A 20,029-nucleotide genomic window follows, 5' to 3' on the forward strand; every position below is an offset into this window, starting at 1 on the left:
AGTACACAGTAACAGGACTCCCACTATCCTCAGCAATCCTCAGATGCTTCAGGAACCTTCTTAGCCAGACAGCCTCTTGCACAGCCGCTGCACAAGCCACATACTCAGCTTCCATTGTCGACAAGGCTACATAAGCCTGCTTCTTGCTGTTTCATTAGATGGCGCCATCATTCAGCAAGAAGACATAGCCAGATGTGGATTTTCTGTCATCAAGGTCCCCTGCCCAATCTGCATCTGAGTAGCCACTTAGGCTCATATCTGATCCTTGGAAATAGAGGCAATAATCAGCTGTTCCTTTAAGATATCTGAATATCCTCTTCACCGCTTTCCAGTGTCTCGATCCTGGGTTTGACTGGAAGCGACTAACTAAGCCAACAGCATAGCTTATATCGGGACGAGTACACAACATAGTGTACATCAAACTACCAATAGCACTGGCATATGGTTTCTTCTTCATTTCGGCTATTTCCTCAGGAGTCTTGGGATACATACTTTTCCTCAAGACAGTACCTTTCGCAATAGGCGTCTGTTCAATGTTGCAATCTGACATATTGAAGTGTTGTAGCATCTTAGTGATATAAGCTTCTTGAGACAAACCCAAAAGCCTCTTTGATCGGTCTCTAACGATCTTCACTCCTAAGATGTACTCTGCTTCTCCCATATCTATTATGTCAAATTGTTATGAAAGCCAACTTTTGACTTCTATCACACTTTTTATGTCACTTCCAGCTATTAGTATATCATCAACATATAATGATAAAATGACAAGCTTTCCTTTTTCCTTTCTTAGGTAAACACAATGATCCTCATTGATCATTTCGAAACCATAAGATAATATTACTTCATTAAATCTTATGTTCCATTGTCTTGACGCTTGCTTTAGCCCATATATAGACTTCCGAAGTCTACATACTCTTTTCTCTTGGCCTTCAGCAACATAACCTTCTGGTTGTACCATATAGATTTCTTCATCAAGATTACCATTAAGGAAAGCCGTTTTTACATTCATCTGATGTAATTCCATGTCATAGTGTGCTACTATAGCTAGGATGACACGTATTGACACAAACTTTACAACTGGAGAGAATGTCTCTTCAAAGTCAATACCCTCCATTTGGGTATATCCTTTTGCAACTAATCGAGCTTTGTATCGATTAATCGATCCATCTGCTTTCCTCTTTACTTTGAGAATCCACTTATTCCCAATAGCCCTTCGGCCCGGAAGAAGTTCGACTAAATCCCAAACTTGATTCTTTCTCATTGACTCCATTTCTTCATCTATTGCAACTTTCCATTCTTTTCTAACTGAGCTGCTCAAAGCTTCCTCAACTGTTCGAGGTTCCTCATCATCAATTGGGAGAACCATTAATGCCTCATTCTCAATATCAAACCTTCTCCGAGGAATAATCTGACGACTACTTCTTTGAAGATTAGACTGTTGAGAAACTTACTCATTCAGTGGCAAATTACTCCCACTCGGTTGACTAGATTCAGGCATCTCCTGATTTGTTGATAAAGGAACATTATCCTCCTCCTCTATCTCATATAGAGGAATTGTCTTATCAACTTCACCTCGTGTTGGTAACTCAGTTTCTAGAAAAGTAGCATCTCTTGACTCTATCTCAGAGATGGTTCCATCTTGTCGCTCACCAATAAAAACATAACCCTTAGAGGACTCAGAGTACCTTATAAAGATACACTTCTTACCTCTGGGTCATAGTTTTCCATATTCGTGAGTCTTATCATGAACGTAGGCAGCTGACCCCCAAAGTCTCAGATTACTCAGATCCGGCTTTCTGCCTGTCCAACATTCATGTGGGGTAGATGGAACTGACTTTGAAGGCACTTTGTTAAGTATATAGGTCGCTACTAGTAATGCATCTCCCCAATAGGAGATTGGCAAATTAGCTTGCGTCATCATAGACCTAACCATTTCAAGAAGAGTCCTATTTCTTCTTTCAGCAACCCCATTTTGCTGTGGAGTTCCAGGGATAGTAAACTGTCTAATAATCCCTTTCTCATTACACATTGTCTTGAACTGATCAGACAAATATTCTCCTCCACGGTCAGTGCGCAAGGTTTTAACCTTACGTTCCAATTGATTCTCAACTTCGTTCAAGTAACGAATAAAGCAATCCAATGCTTCAGATTTGTGAGAAATCAAATACACATGACCAAAACGTGTGAAGTCATCGATAAATGTAATGAAATAAGAACTCCCATTTCTAGCCTTCACATTCATTGGACCATAAATATCCGAATGAATTAATTGCAATGGTGATTCAGCCCTAATAGCCTTACCAAATGGTTTTCTAGTCGTCTTTTCCGCAAGACAATGCTCACATATAGACAAGTTAATCTTAGCATGAGCGCCTAATAGGCCCTCCTTAGCTAATCTATTCATTCGTTCTTGTCCTATATGTCCCAATCTAGCATGCCAAATTTCATCATTAACATCAGCGTTACTAGTAAGAGCAATGTTTGAAAAACAACTATTATTATTTGATTCTACATCAAGAACCATAAAACCATTTGTTACATAACCATATCCAATTAACACAGAGTTAATTCGAAGTTCGACACAACGGCTATAAAAATTTTACATTGTAACATAAATCAAGAAGACAAATAACGGAAACCAGATTCCGTCGAATCTCAGGAGCGTACAGGACATCATGTAGAAACAAGGTGCCTCCACCACGTAGGTTGAGCTTACAAGTGACAATTCCTTTGACTTCAATTCTTGCATTGTTTCCTACATATATCCATTTGTTACCAGCTGGTACCCGACGGTACTCCACATATGTAGCTCGATCACGAGCTACGTGGTTCGTTGCTCCTGAATCTACAATCCACAAAGGATACGAATCAGCTAACAACACTGTACTCGCAACATATTGCTCATGGAAAGAAGACAAAAATGGATCTACCTTTTTAGGCTCAGTATAATCCCGAGCAAAATGGCCCTTCTTGCCACAGTTGAAGCAAGTCAACCTGCTCTTAGGTTTTTGTCCATATTTCTTTCCTTTCTTCTTGATTTGGTTTTTCGCAGCAACAACATTAGCCTCCTTTCCTTTCCCCTTTCCTTTCTTGAACCACTTGTTCTTATTCTTGGAACCAGAACCTTCAGCTACAAAAGCTTGACCCGAAATCATTGCGGATTCAATCCTCTCCGCCTCAAGTTCCACATGGCGTGAGACATCAGTGAAAGTCTTGATACTCTCACTATGGGTCAGGTTCTGTTTCATCATTTCCCAAGAATCAGGAAGGGAACGGATAACTGCCTGAACCTGTTGTTCATCGGTCAACGTATAACCAGCAGTCTTAAGCTCTCGAATCATGTTACCCATCTCCCTGAGATGTTGGGCCATGGTAACATTCGAGCGCTTCTTACAACTATCAAACTTGATAGTTAGCTGACGGAGCTTACTCAGACTGTACTTCTCTCTAAGGGCTACCCAGACAGCATGAGCCGATGGTAATGGCTCATACTCAAATACCAGGTCATCCACCATTGAACTAATCAATATACCCTTAGCAATGGAGTCCTTCCTTTTCCATGCCTTATAGGCATCAAGGTCACGTATGTGCTGTGCTGTGGAACCATCAACCGTTCCTCCATGATTTGGTTTACAGCCTCCAGAACTTCTTGTTCCTCGAGAACATATTGTATCTTGAGGTGTCAGATTTTGTAGTTATCCCCATATAATTTCTCACCCTTATTGAGTTCAGCTATGATGTTTTTAGTTGCCATGATCTACATAAATAAATAAATTATTTATTATTTCAGTGTAATTCATATATGTGCAACTATTTATTGACCCAGTGTAAATTAGAGTTAGTTTACAAAATCAAGTGATAACATTGTTTCCACTCATCATTTGTATGTTCTAATCTAATCAACACTGATCAATTATATTTCACATATCCCAACTAATGAACAAATCATTTTATACGAACGAATCATATTTATATGAACTAATCATATCATGAAATGAACTAATCATATCATGAAATGAACTAATCATTTCCAAGTTAGTTAACATATAACTTAACTTTTATTATATAATTCTGTTCGTACAAAACAACAGAAATTATTACATGACTCAAAAACTAGATGAGCTTACACTGTTCGTACATAACGACAGTAACAGAACACTAATAAACTAGATAAGCTAGCACTACTTCCACTAGGATAAATGCTAGAGCAGTGGGTAATTGCATCCCGTTTATCCCAGATTCTATGATAGGTGGATCAGCCTCAGATGTATCCATCATATCCATCTATGGATCTTCTACACACTCCTGAGGATCCTCCTCTGATCCTTCGGGATCCATCTCTAGATCCTCCTCAGGATCCATCTCTGGATCGTCCTCGGAATCCATCTCTGGATCTTCCTCAGAATCTTCATGATCCATTTCTGGATCCTCTTCAAATTCTTCAAGGTTCATTTTAGGATCATCTTCAGATTCTACAGGATTTGGATCTTCCTCTAAATCTTCAGACTCCATTTCTGGATCCTCTTCAGATTCATCAAGACCCCATTGCAGACGAAGTAGTTGTCTGCACATCTCTGAGTATGAGATGTGCCCATCAGAATCATCCCAAAGTTGGAATGCTATCTGCCTCAGATGTTCCGATAATGAATAAACCAGAGAAAATCTTCTTTCTGTTTCCTGAACTGGATACCCTTCTTGCTCGAGATTCCAGAACAACCAATCGAGCTGACCAATAAGCCTACCGACTCCGTGATTCAGGTCATATTCCAGCTTCTTGATCTCCTCCCACAGCCCATGTCGTCGTTCATAGCGACCAGTCATTGTGTATATCGTTCTTTGTATCTGGAATTGAAAAACATGATGTCAGTACAAAACCGACTGACTAGTACAAAACCGGTCAAATTCAATTCCCACATATAGAACAAAATATACAGTATACACAAGCAATTAAGAAAAACAAATTTCCTTATTTTGGGGAGTCTCATGTGACTGACACATTGAATTGGTCGATCATGAATCCGAATCTTAAGCTTAATCTATTGTCCTCATTAGAACTAATCTAATTGGACCTATGTTCTGTTTTCGTTTAAGCCCATTTGAGTCAATCATAGACTTATTAATCAAACTCAGGTTCGTTTGACTCTTCCAATTGCCCATTGGATTAAGTCTGACTCATTAGAACAAATCCAATGTTTCTGATCAAATTTGACACAACGGAACTAATCCGGTCATATTTGATCAGCCCAACTTCTGTAATCAAGAATACCCAATTAATTCAATAATAAACCGGACTGGTTAAACCAACAAATAATTTAAACCAGCTTTAGGTATCATTGAATCAAATTGGTCTGCCTAAATCAATCAATAATTTAAACCAGACCTGGGTTTGATTGGACAAGTTGGTCTGGTTCCATTTTTGATAAATTGAACCATAAATTAATTAAATATATTTATTTATTAATTAAATACATATAGATATGTATTATGAATTAATAAATAAATATTTAATTAAATTTTAGGCACTGTGAAAAATAAAATTAAAGTTATGCATGCATTTTTTCTCTTCACGTTTTTTTTTTGTTACAGGGCTTCATCAAAAGTACTGTTCATGCCTTTTTCCCTCTTGAATCGATTCATGTCTTCTCTTGAATCGATTCAAGTGCATGAAAAAATAATTAAAACGCAATTCACTGTGCTTCGTAAAATGACACTGTTCATGTATTTTTTTTTCTCTTTAATCGATTCGTGAATCGATTCAAATGCAAGTTTTTCTCACTGTGCTTCGTCAAATCGAGCACTGTTCATTCCGGTTTTTTCTCTCTTCAATCGATTGAAATTTTCAATCGATTAATGAATCGATTCAGCACATGCACAGTATCTTTTAATCGATTCATCCATAGTGTTGAATCGATTCTGCGCAATTTTTTTTCTCTGTTGCGATTTTGAATCGATTGGAATACAATTTCAATCGATTCATTCCAATTGAATCGATTGATTAATCGATTCAATTGATGAACAGTATCGTCTTCTTCGCGACAGAAGAAGAAAAACGTGAGCTTTTTCACGTCGATTTTCATGCTTTCAAAACTATGCATGCTCTGATACCATTGATGGTAGTTTTGAGAGCATGAAAACTAAAACGAAGTAATTAAAATAATAATGTGGAAACCATAAACACTCACATTGATCTCCCGAAGAACCGCAACCAAAGACGCCGGTCGATGAAGTTGCTGATGAACCGCCGGAGACGTCGCTGCTGTCGCCGAGAAGATCACCACACGGAACCTTCTCGGACTCTTCCACAAACCAAATCCCACTCTGGATGTTCTTCCTTTGCTCGACCAAATCACCTCACAACTCTCTTCTCTGTACACCTTCACAATCCCTCTGCTCATCTTGATCGCACACCATTTATATCAAGCAAGACATCAGTTACCAACCGATGCCTTGATGACAGCTTTCAATGGAGGAAGATGAAGGATTGGCACCCCTTCATCTTCTCGACGTTGTAATTGATGCAACGTCTAACAAAAAAATAAATCAGAGTGATCGAACGATCTCTCTAGGTGAGAGAAATTTTACTTCTAAAAAAATTATTCCTTCAAAAATTCGATTATTACTCTGACGTAACAAAATATATATATATATATATATATATATATATATATATATATATATATATATATATATATATATATATAAAATTATTCCTTCAAAAATTCGATTATTACTCTGACGTAACAAAATATATATATATATATACTGGATAGACTTGAACATGTAAAATTGTCAAAATAGATAGTTGTTTCAAATCCTCATGTCTATGGCTTTGGATTTATTTTTACATTTACTTTTTAAATTATTTTAGATGCATATAGGAGTTTTGTCAAAACTTAAATTTCACAAATAAATATTGTTTACTCTTTAGTATTAATTCAGTTGTTTATGCAATTTATTTTAATTTTAAACAATTTAAAACCATCTAAATATTATTATAGTGGCCAATATGATAATAATAATGGTCAAATTTTATAAATAAATCATCTCAAAAAATATATAATAGATATTACATAACTGCTAAATTATTGCAGTGAATAGAACTGTCAACCCGTGGCACGGCGTGGTAGGCTAAGTTGAGAAATTTTTAACCCAGCTCATGATCGCGAATTAGAGGAATTAATCCACGAGTCCATAAAAAATAAAAAAAAATAAAATTATATATAAAATATTTAAACTTGATTATGAATTAGATGAGTCAAATTCACAATTTAGTAATATGATGATGTTAAACATCCTTATATCCAATGTTTAGCTGGGATATAGATAGTCTCTCTTTAGTTTTACATTTCTGTCTTTTGATAATGATATTTTATTTGATTTGAATACAGAAAGTTGGTGGAGTTCGATTCCATTTTGGTAGCTTGTAATCTACCTTGTAATGTAATCCAGATTACATTACAAAGTTGATTATTTTGTTTGGTTTGATTTAAAAGTTGTAATGTAATGTAATCTGGATTACAAAAGGTAGTGAAGATTTGTAATCTGGATTACAAAGCAAATGCTATGTAATCCGATTACATTACGAGGTCATTGTTTCACCAAAATTTAAATGCCGAATATACCCCTAGTCTGTTGTCGACCGCCACCCGCCACCGGTCGCCGGCCGTCGCCGGTCGCCGGTCGCCTGTCGCCTGTCGCCGGCCGCCGACGGTCGCCGGCCGTCAGTCGCTGCCGGTCGCCGGCCGTCGGTCGCCGCCGGTCGCCGCCGGTCGTCGGCCGCCGCCGTCGTCGGCCGACCACCGACCGACCGCGGCCGCCGATCACCGGCCGTTGGTTGCCGATGGTTACCGCAAGCTCTGGCAAAGGTGTGGCGACCGCCGATAGAGGTCACAGGATATTTTTGTCATTTTTTAATAATATGAATTACATTCCTTATAAAAAATAATGGACACCAAACAAAAGAATGTAATCACCTTTGTAATCAAAGATTACATACATTACATTACCAAACGTAGTAATGTAATCTTGATTACATTACATTACATTACAAATTTGATTACATTACAAGCTAGATTACATTACACCCAACCAAACGTAGCCTTAAGTTAAAGTTCATTTTTGAAGTGCTTGACTTTTCCATTTTAACTTTTAGTTTTATGGATTTTTTTTTTTTTTTATCTTCAACCCGCTGGTTAAATCAAGTCCACCGCGGACTAGCTCATATGGGTCATGGGCCAAGATGGGTTGATTTATTTGTACCTATCTTTAAATAATTGATAAAATTTTAATTCAATCTTTTTAGGGGGCGTTTGGTTTAAGGGAATAGAAGTAAGGAATGGGAATAGCAATCAATGTTAATGTTTGGATTACAACAATGGGAATAAAAATAAGGGAATGATTCCTTATTAGTAGGTAATGGCTTATTCCGGTGTCCCACCCCTTCAATCACCCATTCCTGTATTTGCAGCAATCACAATTTCTCATTAATACCAAAAATACCCTTAACCTAATTTCCCATCGCATTTCTCTCCTCCTCTCCTCTTTGCTTTGAACGACGCCAACGCCGCCTCCTCTGGATGCTCAACGAGCTCGCCTCCCCCTACGGCGACTGCGAGCAGCGCCTCGCCTATGCCTTCCTGCAGGCCCTCTTCTGTCGAGCCACCGCCTCCGGCGACCACTGCTACAGCACCTCCCTCGCCGTCGCCGAACACACCGTCTCCTTCGCCTCCACCCGCCGCCTCGCCCTCAAGTTCCAGGAGGCTGCCCCGTGGTCCACTTTCGGCCACGTCGCCACCAACGACGCCCTCCTCCAGACCCTCGACGGCGAGCCTGCTCTCCACATCGTCGACGTCAGCAACACCTTCTGCACCCAGTGGCCCACGCTCCTCGAGGCCCTCGCCTCGCGCGCCGACGCAGACGCCCCGCGCGCCCGGCTCACCGTCGTCTCCTCCACTGCCGCTGGCGTCGTGGCCGAGATCGGAGCGCTCATCGAGAAGTTCGCGCGGCTTATGGGCGTGCCGCTCGAGTTCCGGGCTATCGCCGCCCCCGCGTTGTCGCGCCTCGCTGACGCGCTGTGCCCCGAGAAGCTCGAGCTCCGCGAAGGGGAGGCCGTCGCGGTGAACTGCGTCGGCGCTCTTCAGAGAGCCGGGTGCGGGGATTCAAGGGACTCATTCCTACGGGCTGCGGCGGCTTGCTCTGGAGAGGGAGTGCTTCTGGAGCCTCGTCGGACTGCTGGCGTGCGAGGGCGGCGCAGACGCAGTGGTGGACGGTGAGCGAAGGGAGAGAGGGAGGCAGTGGTGCCGACGGTTGGAGTGGTGCGGCTTCGAGACGTTTGGCGTCAGCGACGACGCCATCGATGACTTGAAGGCGTTGCTGAAGCGGTACCGGAGGGATGGTCGCTGCTGCCGGCGAAGGGGGAGACGTCGGGCATTTACCTAACGTGGAAGGATAAAATTGGAAATTTATTTGATTCTCATTACTAATGTTGATTCGAAACAAACATCATCAATTATAATCATATTCATTCCAGATTTTGAACCAAACGCTGATAATGCAATCCTAATTCCCATTCCCATTGACTCCATAATCAAATCCATTACCATTCCGATTGATAAATTTAAACCAAACGCCCCCTTAAATTTTTTATTGGGTAGATCAATTTGATAAACTCCAATGAAGATAATAATAAAATAATAAAAATAATTTAATACAGAATATTAAAGTATTATTAATATAATAATATTTTTTATACAATAATTTTAATCTATTAAGGTTACTTTTAGAATAAAAAATATACTCACTATTTTAATATATATATTTTAAAAACGCCCTTTTAACTATTGCCCTTTTAATTTTCACCCTAAATTTATTATTAAAATATGCTTAGGGATTTGCTGCTTCTGGACCACTACGACCTCGCCGGTTCCCTCTCCTCCCTCTCTTCTCCTAAATTCTCAGCGGTCGAGAACTCGCCGCTTCTTCTCTCCTAGCGACCTGAGATCCGAGACCTCGCGGTCCTCCCCTCCCCTTTTCTCTCCCACTCCCAGCGACCTCGCCTCCCACCACAGGCGTCGGCCTTGGCCACCCTCACCTCTCACTCTCTCGCGCTCTCTCTTTGCTTCCCCTTCGTTCCTTGTTCGTCTCGCCCCCTTTTTTCCGGCGTCTTCTATCTGCCTTTAAAGCCTCGTCTTCCATCTCCTTACCGCTTGTCAAGTAAGGGCTTTCATTTCCTCTCTTATCCAGTAGGTGATGATTGGTTTCTTGCTATTTTCTTGATGTTTTGGTGTTCTCATGATCATACATTCTGGATTCTGGAAATGTGGATAGATGATCTCAGGTTTATTCAATTCTAGGTTTCTATTACCTAAATATGGCTCTATATTCATTCGGAAGAACTGGTTTGGTCCTGATTATTCCTTGTGCTATAGTAAGTAGGATGTGGTTTAGTTACATTGCTTGAAATTTTTTGCAATCGTGGACATAGTTTTTTCTATGTTATTAGATCCATAAAGCTGACATGATTCAGTTATTAGTGAATGAACACAGATTTTATTTTCAAGTGCTATTTATATTTTATGATGAGAAATATTTAATGTTTCCTAAATCAACAAGCTATTTTAGTAAACTTTTTCCTCTTAGGGTGTGTATGACTATCTAACACATCTGTGATGTGTTTGGGTATTTGACAGATACTCTTTAATGTAAATGGGTGGATCCAGGTAACCATCAGTAGCTTAATTTAGTGTTTAGCAGTTTGGATCCCCATCTAACTAACCAGCTCAAGCGGGTATTAGGGAAATTTGTAGTTACCCAACCCATTATCATCAATTTATCCATGTTGGAGTGATTAGGGAGTAACACTTAAGGGTTGTTTACTTGGTGGAATCCATTGGGACAGAGATGAGAGCTTTGATTTTGAGGAGCTATCCCTTTTGTTTATTCAATAGATAACCAATGGAGAGGATTTTGAATCCTTCTTTGCTAATGCATTTCCCCCAACATCACACGCACTAAAAACTCTATGGATGCACTATTATAGTCACGACATGTTTCAAAATTTTTAATTTACCCTCAGCTTCCTCTTGTGGGTGGGCAAACTATGGCAGTGAGCCAAGTCCAGTGAATGGTTTCTTGTATTCGACGAGTGTAGGCAAGGGTCATCAATGGGGGAGTAGTAATGAGAGTGGGCGAGGGTTGGAGCTTAGGCAATGGTTGTCAAATATTGGGCTAGCATTTTTGGGAAGAGGTGGGTGATGGTGGGCATGTTGGTGTTGTGTGTGGGTATCATGAGGAAAGGATACTATGGTGGGTAGGCAAGCGGTCGGTGGATGATGTCATAGATGGTCAACTGAGGATATTGGGTATTTTTCTCTCTTCTTTCCTCTCCTCCCCACATATTCAATCCTGAGACAAAGAGGAGGAGATATGAGACAGAAATGCATTAGATCTAATATTTTTTGCTACTATTGTATTTTTTTTTATTGACTACTATCACCTTCTCTCATTTTCTTTTTCTAGCATCTCGTCCCATTTTTTGATCATCATCCTATGCACATTAAACAAGTTTACTTTTAAATAGATTATCACCCTCTTCCTTTTTTCTCAAGAATTTTTTCTCATTTCATTTATCAAGGCTGCTTTTTGTAATATAATGCGGACCTCATGTGGACTCTATTTAGTCTAAGGTTGGTATAGGGTACAGGAAACATTATACACCTCATGATGCATATTGTTGTTTTCATTCATTCAAGTAATAATTTCCCAAAGACTAGTATTTTTCTCTTTCAAATTGAATTTTTTTAATTATCTTTCAACTATTGATCTCTAAATGACAAAATGAAGACAATTAGGACATTTGTCACTTCTCTTATTTCCTTTCGTAATGTATTATACTAGTGGTGACTAAAGAAGATAGGGAAGGTCCTAGCAAGCAACACGAAGGATGATACGTGTGGGGTGGAAGAACTTGTTGGAGTCCTTTTCTAGTGTGACTCTAGTGGCTTAGTAGTAGACTCTACTAAAGCAATTGTAGGTGTGCCACTTTGTGCTCATGTGTGATTTGATTGAGTATTTTTTTACTAATATAGAATCCATTCAATCTTGGATTATGATGGGGAATTGTGATGTAGGATGGTTATGGCGTGTGTTAGGAAATAAATAGAAGCATACATGAGATTGAAGTAGCTGCAATAAATTAAGGATTTGATTTGTTTGTCTTTTGGTAATTAGAAAATAATTAGATAATATTTAAAAGGTTTGGTCTTTTTAGAATTTTTTATTGGGATAATTATAGATTTTATGAGAAAAGTCTATTATTTTTTGAAGAATATATTACTCGTGTTATCAATCTCTAAAAAAAGGATTAGGATCCTATGCATTTGACAATTTTGAGGTAATAGAATTTTCAATTTCCTTTTCTCCATGTGGAAATTACTAACCTTTCTATAAGAGGCTTGTGTCTTTGTTCTTTTGTCGTGTTGCGTCAAAGGACCAAAATTTGATGGTTCAATCTTGATACCAGTTATCCTTCCATTCTTCATTATCCTCAAGTCTCAACGCTATCCTTATCCACAATTCTTCCCCGATTACTCTCCTTAATCGAGTTCTAATAGATTTCTGCACCCTCTCATCATCTTTGTGCCCCTTCATCTTCATCTTCATCATCATTGTGCATGGTCAACCTTGCCATGAGGTCTTTTTTTTTTCTGTAGCCATAGTAGCTAAATTAAAAAAAAATGTAAAAAAAGAAAGAAAAAGGAAATAGAAAAAAAGAGAAGTATATTCTCTAGATGGAATAAAGGACAGGTTGAGTATCATCATCAATTTGTCTAATTTAAACTTAAGGCAACTTTAACATTAATGAAGCTTGCTTCATCTTGGTACAAACATATTTCCTATTCTCGAATATTAACTTTTGTGTATTTAGTTTATAATTTTTAATTACTCACATTTAATTAGTTTTTCTCGTAATTTCATACATATGATAACATTATTCATAAAAAGTCCTATCTAATTTAGTCATTCATAAAAAAATTCTATTCAATTTAGTCATCATTCATAAAAAGCTATTTTTTTATTAGGCAGCCATCGTCTATAAAAAAATGCCATCATTAGGATAAATGCCATAACTATTACTACATGTATGTGAGATGTAAAGTTTAGGAACATAAAATATCAATCAAAATTATATCTACTTAATTTAGGAGCAACATATATATAAGATCACAATCTCTTCATCCCAGATCTATTGATGCTATGACGGAAATTATATTGAGTAATTATTATTATAAAATGCCCACTGATATGATGAATTTTTATATTGCATTCATTAATTCAGATTTCATCATTACTTTAAATGCATTGTTATCCTTCATATCTAATTTATTTAATCATCATGAGAAAGAGTAATTACAATGCTTATTTATTTAAATTTCCAACTTATTTAACACAAGTTCAATTTTTAATTTGGAGGATATGTTATTTTGTTGGGAAAAGTTCCAATATTCGTCTTTGTATGCTAATTTTCTTATCAGTTTTGTGGAATCATCCTCATCCTTATCACCTTCACTTCACATGATTACAATGAATGCGTGACAGCATTCTCATCCTATAATAAACTCAAATGTTTCCTTATGCATTAGTCTAGACAACTAAAAAAGATTATGTCAAATTCAAAGTGCAAAAAGAGAAACAAAATGTATTTTCTTCTTTCTAATTGAAATGGGCGTTTATTGATTGAAAAAATAAATTTAAGATAACTCTAGATTGATGCTTCCGCAATAAAAGGAAATAAACATAAGGATATTCAAAATTGAAGTAACTGCAATAAATTAAAGATTTTATTTGTTTGTCATTTGGTAATTAGAAAAATAATAGAAGTCTTTTTTGACAAGTGAGTTTTTATTGGGATAATTAGAGCTTTTATTGTTGAGGGGAGGTGGTATCGTCATTTCAGGTTTTGGCCACTTCTAAGGTCTTGTTGTAGAAAATTTAAACATTTAAACCCTATCTGAGAAACATTGTTGTGACACCAAGTTGATATATATATATATATATATAGTTTGATAGTGTTAGGGAGCATTATTTTCCTCATAAGATGGTTAGGAGCACAACACTGCCATAGTTGCAAAAATTGAACTAGACGAGACATCCAAAGTTCGAAACTAGGTGTATTATGGAGGATTTTCTCCCCATGTATAGTGGACCCGAGAATGCTGGTTGTCAGTATGGGCCTCCATGGGCATTTACCCAAGTTGTCGGTGGAAAACTTCTGTGGGGCTGGACCAACCACCCTAGGATTAGTCGAGCCAACTGCCAAAGGCTTGAATACCTTGTGCCAACTAAAAAAAATTGAACTAGACGAGCTTTAGGTCATAAGTTCATTGGTCAAACTAATGGTTTAAATCATTCAAATTACAGAGTGACCTAAAAAAGCTAATTGGTCTAACTGAACCAGATTATTTGGTATAGTTGCATATCTATTGCATCTATTTAACATAAAATTTGGCCCGAAATGTTCTTATGAAAAATCATAATGATACATGAATTAATGTAAAAAAATAATTTACTAGCATATAAAGAACAAATATTGATGTATAAATAACATAACAATCTTGCAATTATATTTTAAATGGAGGGTTCTAGGGATTTTTTGGATTCATTTATTAATAGGGTAGCTTAAAATATGAAAAATGATAATTTTTGTTCTACAAAATTATATGAAATTGTGAATGAGCATTTTTTTTGGCAGTTCAAGGCACACTACTAAACTGACCTGGTTTTCTGAATACCAGACCGTTCTTACAATTCTGTGAAAATTGTCTAGTTGTATCAGTTTTATAACACATTCGATCTGGGAACTAATCTGAGTTGTAGAGACCTTTGGTTTCTGTTTTATTTGTCCAACCAGTGTTCGTTCAGCATAACATTTAGTTTTCTTGCACACTGTGGAAGTGAAAAACATAGCGAACATGAAGAAGGCAAAGACTCAAACCAAAAGAACTCAAGGTAAAAACTCACACCTATTAAGTTGCCATTAACTTACATCACACCACAGAATAACTCCATTAGATTTTCTTTTCATTTATAGAACAAGGAGTCTAAGGATACAAGCATATCGAGTTGTCTAGATAAGTGAGATTAGATTGGCAAAAGCCTAATCGATCAATATAACAAATAGTAAGATTAACATAAATACATTAACATGTAGTGCACAATCTGGGATTTACTCAAATAAGTAGTTCAAACATGTGTTAAGACTGATCACTTGCACACCGTGGAAGTGAAAAACATTTTAAACATGAAGAAGGTAAAGATTCGAACAAAAAGAACACAAGGTCAAAAAGAGACAAAATTTTCATGGTCTCATAAAGAGATACCTATTAAGTTGCCATTAACTTACATCACACCACAGAATAACTCCGTTATATTATCTTTTCTTTTATAGAACAAGGAGTCTAAGGATACATATAGAAAAGGAGTCTAAGGATACAAGCATATTGAGTCGTCTAGATAAGTGAGATTAGATTGGCAAAAGCCTAATCGGTCAATATAACAAATATTAAGATTAACATAAATGCATTAACATGTAGTGCACAATCTGGGATTTACTCAAATAAGAGATCAAAAGTGTGTTAAGACTGATCAATTGAGATGAGATGGACGAGTGTTTATATCTTGATTTCTTGTTCATTGTTTTGTGGAATTATATTCCTGGCAAGTTATTTTTCTTTGTGTGTTATTCTAACTGTCAGTATTTTGTGATCTTAGTTTTAATGGTTCGTCTGTGATGCTTAATTACTCTATATTTTGTATTTAAAAGCAATTGCTGCATTGGATGCATTTTTCATGTTGTCTTTCTCTTTCTTAAAATTGACCAAAATATGGTTTTAATGAGTTCTGCACTAGTCAAATAACATAAATACATAATCATGTAGTACAATCATTTAGCCTTCCTCTATCAAGCAGTTCAAATAGGTGTTTTGACCGATCAATTGAGATGAGATGGACAAGTGTTGTTTTCTTGGTCATTGTTTTGTGGAATTATAAGGTAGAAGTTATTTTTGTTTGATACTAACAAACGGTATTAGTTTTAATGGTCATTTGTAATGCTTAACTATCCTATTTCTGGTATTTAAAAGCAATTGCTGCATTGGATATACTTTCTTGTTGTCTCTCTCTTTCTTAGAATTGAACAAGTCTGTTTTTAATGAGAGAATTGTGCATAACTAAGCAAAATCTTCCTTGCATTGGAATTAAACAGTCTAGAGATTTGCAATGGATCCTGGCATGGAGCAACTTCGGCAAACTTTGGTTGAGGTTGAAACAGAAGCTGAGGAACTTTTTTTAGCAAGACATCAGGTTAGGACCTTTTCTGGCCTTTGGTACTAACTTCTCAATTATCTAGTCTAGCTGCATCTAATGTTTCCTGTATTGACAGCTTGTAGAAAATGATAGACTTAAGAATGCTAATAGAGAAGCTCTGACAGCCCTTCGTAGGAGAGCTCAGACTACAAAGAGTAGTGTTCCATCACCCTTTGAAGCAGTCATGCGAGAAATAGAGGGAACCAAGGAATTAGTTAAGGAGATATGTCCAACATGTGGAGACCATGACTTCAAGGAGCATACATGGATGATGTTTCCAGGATCCGATATTTTTGTTCGCATGCCATTCCATGCAGCTCATACCACTTTGGAAAAAGGTGATGCCTCCATAATCACAATGAACAATATTTACTTAAAATGATTGATTTTTTGAGGATCTGATATTTTGTAAAAGCACAATGAATAATATTTTTTGTTCATGTCTATAAATTTAGATTGATATCCAACAAACTGTCCTAGAATACTCCCAGGCACATGTTATGAAACTTTTGTGCATAATTAGACATTTGCAAGACATGGAGTTCACTCTTTAAACTTAATAATGTCTACATATAAGTTAGAAAAGTGATAAATTGATATCCTTTGTATTTTGTTAGTAGAACTGAACTAATTACCTATATCACTTAGACTCATTTATTTGACAATGGGTATGCATCAAGATTTTCTATGCATGATTTTTTTCCTTTTTTTTTTTTTACAAAATGGGGACACGGGGTCAAGGATCCCTCGAAAAGGGGCCAAATTAAAATACAGGTACAAGGACATTATGATTTTAGAAGTATAAATATTATTGCATATAATATATGGTATAAAATGTGGTGTATAATGTTATATAATAAATGTACACAGTATTGTGTTTACATTGGACAATGCATGTGATATAATGTTTAAGGGGCATTTTAAGAAGGCCTAAAAAAATTTGAGAGTTTTTTGAAATGTCATAGCTTAGAGGGCATTATGGAAATTCTTAAAAAGTTTGGGGGCTTTTTGAAATGTTCCCGGATATAACCACAATGGTAATGCCTCTTTCATTACACTGGCACAAGCCTTCCCTCTTCTCCATCACCTTGATTTGAGCCTTCTTCCTCTCCTATCCCCATGACGCGAGCAACCACTGAATCTCTTTAATTTTCATGCCTCAGCAACTTAAGCAGGATGCTTCCTTGCATGGTCATCTAACTCCCCTCCCAAAGACTCCATTGACTGCTTTCCTCCTTCCGTGCCATGAGTAGCATCTGAAGCCTAGGTAAGCTTCTTCCCGAGTGTCTTCTTTCTCTTCTCTCACAGACTTGTTTGATTGCTCAGACACTTTTGAACTTGCCTATGTTGTGTCATGTCGACACTGGTACGGGAGGTGTATTCGTATTGTTTGTGCAACAGAGTTAGTGAGTGGAAAAAGAAAAATGGATATTAGAATTCCTAGTAAGACTGGAAGTTTCATAAAAGAATGTCAATGTGCACTCCTTATAACAGACTACATTTCTCTATGGTCTTACTCTTTGTTAAATTTGATGGTTTGGGTAGTTGCAATCAACTTAAACTCTACTCCAAAAGCCTGAGTTGGGTTGATCATCTGTCAGGTGGGTGCAGTAAACTTGAGCGAATAATCATAACATTGGAAGAAACAATTTTATTTGTTATAAAGTTCTCATACAAAATTGTTAAGCAATAAATCAAAGTTATATAATAACAAAGAGGAAAAGAATGAAGAATATTTACTCTGTTTTCAAATACTTTTCCATCTTCCTTGCAGTTACATCCTCAATTTCAGAATTTTACATAACGTTCAGTTAGCAATATTGTAGCCAATGAGTCAATGTAATTAGGAAATTCAGTTAAACACTTTGAGCAAATTAGTTTGTTCTAGTAACTTCTCTTGATGCCTTAACTGGCAACAGGAAGATAACTCCATTTATGTTTTACAAGGTTCTGAAAGTAAACCTGGCTCTGGCACTTGATTTTAGCTCTTTTCCAGATTATTTGTAGAATTTCCTGATGGCCACCTCTTTGTAAATTCTGCGGTATACATTAGTAATTTAGTGTTGTATGTTCAGGAAAATAACCCACCCTCATAGACTGGTGTTTTGTTTTCACTTTAGTTGTAAAAATGTCATTATGATACTTTTTGTTATCATTGTTATAGAAACTGTTTTTTGTTTATTGAACAGCATCCCATCCAAACAATATCCTTCTGAAACAATTTTGTTTTGCTTCTTGTTTAGATCAGGAACGGCTGGACTATGACACAAAAAAACTGCAGAGCTATGTGAAGGAAAAATCTCTTCTGATTTCAGAAAGAGGAGCTCTTGCTGACAGGATAAGCCCTGACATCGTTAACTCTTTGATTACATTAACAGATACCCGTAAATGAGCGAGTATTTCAACTTCTCTATGAGACATGCTTATTGTGCGTTAATCATATCTAGTAATTATCACTGCAATGAAACCCACATGTTCTAACAGTTTTTTTGCTGGTTCTTTGACTCAAACTTTGGATTCCTAGCATTTTAGCCAGCGCCTCTTTCACCTGATGGTGATGGGTGTTCCTTTTTTTGCTTCAGTTTTTCACTTGAGTTGGTGGCCTTTAACTTGCTCGACATTGATTTGATCAGCTTGCTCAGTTCTCTTGGACACACAAGAAGTGTTGACTTAGTTTGATGCTTGCTTGTGTTCTTTTGTTTCTAGCAAATGCTTGATTTTCAGGCTCGAAGGTGCCTGCCTATCTTAGAGATTAGGAATTTTGTTCATGCCGATGAGCTTATTCTAGTTGCACTTGAGCCTACCTTGAATCTAAAAGATTATTAATTCAAAATGGCTCACTAAAGATGTCTTTGTCAATGTACCAGCCTTTGGGTGTTTATACTAAAACTTTATCATGCTTTATGGGTGTATCGAGTTTTCTTATTTCTTTTATGTTAATCTTGTATTCACATGCTCTATGGTCAGCAAAAAAGATTGTCCGATATTTTACATGAGTCTTGGAATTGTAATTATTTGGTGGTGGTGGTGTTCATGCAATGCAAAGCTACATAGCACAAAACTCCAACTGCAATCTTTAAACTTGACAGTGCATCAAAGCTACTTAACAGTGCGAGGGATTTCATGTGCTCCACAGGGAGACCATATGGTTGATTTGTTTAATAGTGTTATTTGTATCTAATAATTTTGATCAAAATTATTATATGAAAATATGAATTTTCATCAAAATTACTATATAATCGTAGCAGTGTTGTTAGAACTATTCAATGGATTTAATAATTTTGGTACCTAATTATTTTTAATTAATTGGTTATTTTAAAAGTATCGTGAAACTCTAATAATCTCGTATAATGTATGAAAATTCAAATTTAAAATTTTATTAGAAAATAATTATGTATTACTTTTTGCCAAATTTGTTAAATGATTTGAATAGTTTGATCACTTTGAAAGCATAGCTCAAAAATCTATTAAAGTGCATATATAATTCATATTTAAAAATTGGATATAAAATACACATCTAATATTTTTGGCTGAAGAATGTTAGATAATTAAAGATTTAAAATTTGAGTAGGAAATGATTATATGTTAGTTTTGCAAAAATTATTATATAATTATTTTGATCAAAATTATTATATCTTTCATTTACATTTTCTTTCTGTCATAAACA

General features: G+C 36.7%; 1 protein-coding gene and 1 pseudogene across 2 annotated transcripts; both read left to right on the forward strand.

Moving 5' to 3' along the window:
- The first annotated feature begins 8,558 nt into the window (after positions 1–8,558).
- Positions 8,559–9,577, forward strand: LOC121972473 (annotated as a pseudogene).
- A 321-nt stretch (positions 9,578–9,898) lies between these two features.
- Positions 9,899–19,274, forward strand: LOC121970055. 2 transcript variants are annotated; one of them, XM_042520461.1, is made up of 4 exons: positions 9,899–10,212; positions 16,262–16,359; positions 16,439–16,700; positions 18,606–19,274. In XM_042520461.1, the coding sequence occupies exons 2-4, from the start codon at positions 16,276–16,278 to the stop codon at positions 18,752–18,754; spliced, it is 495 nt and encodes a 164-aa protein (XP_042376395.1). In that variant the 5' UTR covers positions 9,899–10,212; positions 16,262–16,275; the 3' UTR covers positions 18,755–19,274. The 2 variants fall into 2 exon arrangements, with proteins under 2 accessions (XP_042376395.1, XP_042376396.1); XM_042520462.1 differs by lacking the exon at positions 9,899–10,212 and adding an exon at positions 13,887–15,006.
- The last annotated feature ends 755 nt before the right edge of the window (positions 19,275–20,029 follow it).

The sequence above is a fragment of the Zingiber officinale genome, chromosome 4A (assembly GCF_018446385.1).
Source record: "Zingiber officinale cultivar Zhangliang chromosome 4A, Zo_v1.1, whole genome shotgun sequence".
Classification (NCBI taxonomy): Eukaryota; Viridiplantae; Streptophyta; class Magnoliopsida; order Zingiberales; family Zingiberaceae; genus Zingiber; species Zingiber officinale.